The 1,733-nt window shown below is 52.0% G+C and overlaps 1 protein-coding gene across 1 annotated transcript; it reads right to left on the bottom strand.

The window, feature by feature from the left end:
* Nucleotides 1–470: 470 nt before the first annotated feature.
* Nucleotides 471–1,363, bottom strand: LOC123174941 (uncharacterized). The gene has a single exon (XM_044590116.1). The coding sequence runs from the start codon at nt 1,315–1,317 to the stop codon at nt 634–636; it is 684 nt and encodes a 227-aa protein (XP_044446051.1). The 5' UTR covers nt 1,318–1,363; the 3' UTR covers nt 471–633.
* Between the last annotated feature and the right edge of the window lie 370 nt (nt 1,364–1,733).

The raw sequence follows: 1,733 nt of genomic DNA, 5'->3' as shown, positions 1-1,733 counted from the left end.
CATATAGAAATATTTCATCAGTATCCTCAGCATATCTCAGTCTAAATAACAACCCTGGCCTCACTCCTTCAACCCCAGGGGGGATCCCATCAATGTTATGCATGTCAATGGTCTTCCACAACTCCCATTTGGTAGCACCCTGACAATTAACCTTCCTTTGCCACATTTGAATGTTATGGTAATAGTGAGACAATATGGCGATACCAACAGCGCCATCCATGATCTGGATGACCTCACGCATGTCAAAAAAGTGACGTGACTCATTTATAGTGGGAGGGGCACTGATCAAAGCTAGGATGTGCCCATCCAAATCAAACTCAATCATGTAATCTCTACACAACCAGTAAAGTGCATTACCAACTAGTGACCCATGAGTACCGCCACCAGGAAGCTCACATGGAGTCGGTGTTGAGATGACGTCGCACCATATGCCAGCCTTCGAAGAGTAAATAGATGCTAAGATGAGTTGTGGACCACTATAGTAGGTGCTCGTGGATAGCAAGATCACCTTGAATGGGCTCAAGTGGCATTTTTCGTGCACATGGTCGTGATCAGTAGCAGCACAGAGCACCGCCCCATTGACATAGCGTTTATTGAACTCCGGCGGAATGGACACACGGCACTCCTCGCCGTTCATGGGGGCAATGACAATAAGATCCTGCTGCGGCGGGCGCATGATGAGAAGGCGACCGTGGCGGCACCCAAGCAGACGGAACCTCGAGAGGTTGCCACTGTCAATGCCGTGGGGTCGCAGGTCGAAGCACTGTGGAGGGATACGACCGGATGGTCCAGGATTGGTCTGAACACAATACCATCCAAGCTATCCTCGAAGAAACCAAGGAGGGGCGGCTTTTGGTGATATGCACGGAACTGGCGGTGGAACCTTGGGTCGGTGGTGGCGTGTCGCCACCGCTTGCAGACGGCTGAGGCGCGGGGCAGGGAGGAGGTCTGCGGCGGGAGACGGAGCAGGATCTCCCTCAGGAGATCGTCATCTTCAAGCGGTGAGGCCAGCGCCGCTGGCGAGCTGTGGCGGCGGCGACGACTGCTGCGGATCACTCCGGATGCCTCCTCAGTGGCGTGGACCTTGGGACGGAGGCGCGTGCTGCGCCGACGAGCCACTCCTTGAACCTGGGGATGGAGGCGAGGGCTGCGGCGGCGGGTGACTCCGTCGCCCTCGTCACTTGCGTGGACTGGGGGATGGAGACGCGCACTGCGCCTCAGATTCAGTCCGGCTCCCTCCTCATTCGCCTGAACCTGGGGATGGAGGCGTGGGCTGCGGCGGCGGGCCACTCCGGCGGCATCTAGGGCGGCGTTCATCCGCGGCCGCCAAGAAGACCTAGCCAGGATGGACGTCGTGGTAGCAGGCTAGCAACAGGTTGAGTTCGCTCCTGTCCTGTTGTAGGAGAGAATTGGTTGGGCTTGGACAAAGTAAATAAGTGTTGTCATCAACTCATGATCATTGTCTCAAAAAATTGAACTCATGATCCAACATAACATTGGAGTATTCTCTCTTTTTTTGGAATCTACGTTTGGAGTATTCTCAATAAACAAAAACCATACCGATTTAAGACCAACATCCTTACAAGACTTTGATGAACTCATCATACATCTCAGCCTAATTTATTTGCAGTGTCAATCTGTAATTGATACCTTAAATTGCTATTTTTCCAATCAATTTTTCCTTGCCACTGTAATTGATAGCTTAAATTGCTATTTTTCCAATCAATTTTTTC

Source organism: Triticum aestivum, unplaced genomic scaffold (assembly GCF_018294505.1).
Source record: "Triticum aestivum cultivar Chinese Spring unplaced genomic scaffold, IWGSC CS RefSeq v2.1 scaffold35041, whole genome shotgun sequence".
Classification (NCBI taxonomy): domain Eukaryota; kingdom Viridiplantae; phylum Streptophyta; class Magnoliopsida; order Poales; family Poaceae; genus Triticum; species Triticum aestivum.
Note: the sequence above shows the minus strand (reverse complement) of the source record. Positions and strands in the feature narration are given on the sequence as shown.

Bases quoted from the DNA above. Each gene is read 5' to 3' on its own strand.
- LOC123174941 (XM_044590116.1), bottom strand. From the start codon at position 1,317: ATGAACGCCGCCCTAGATGCCGCCGGAGTGGCCCGCCGCCGCAGCCCA.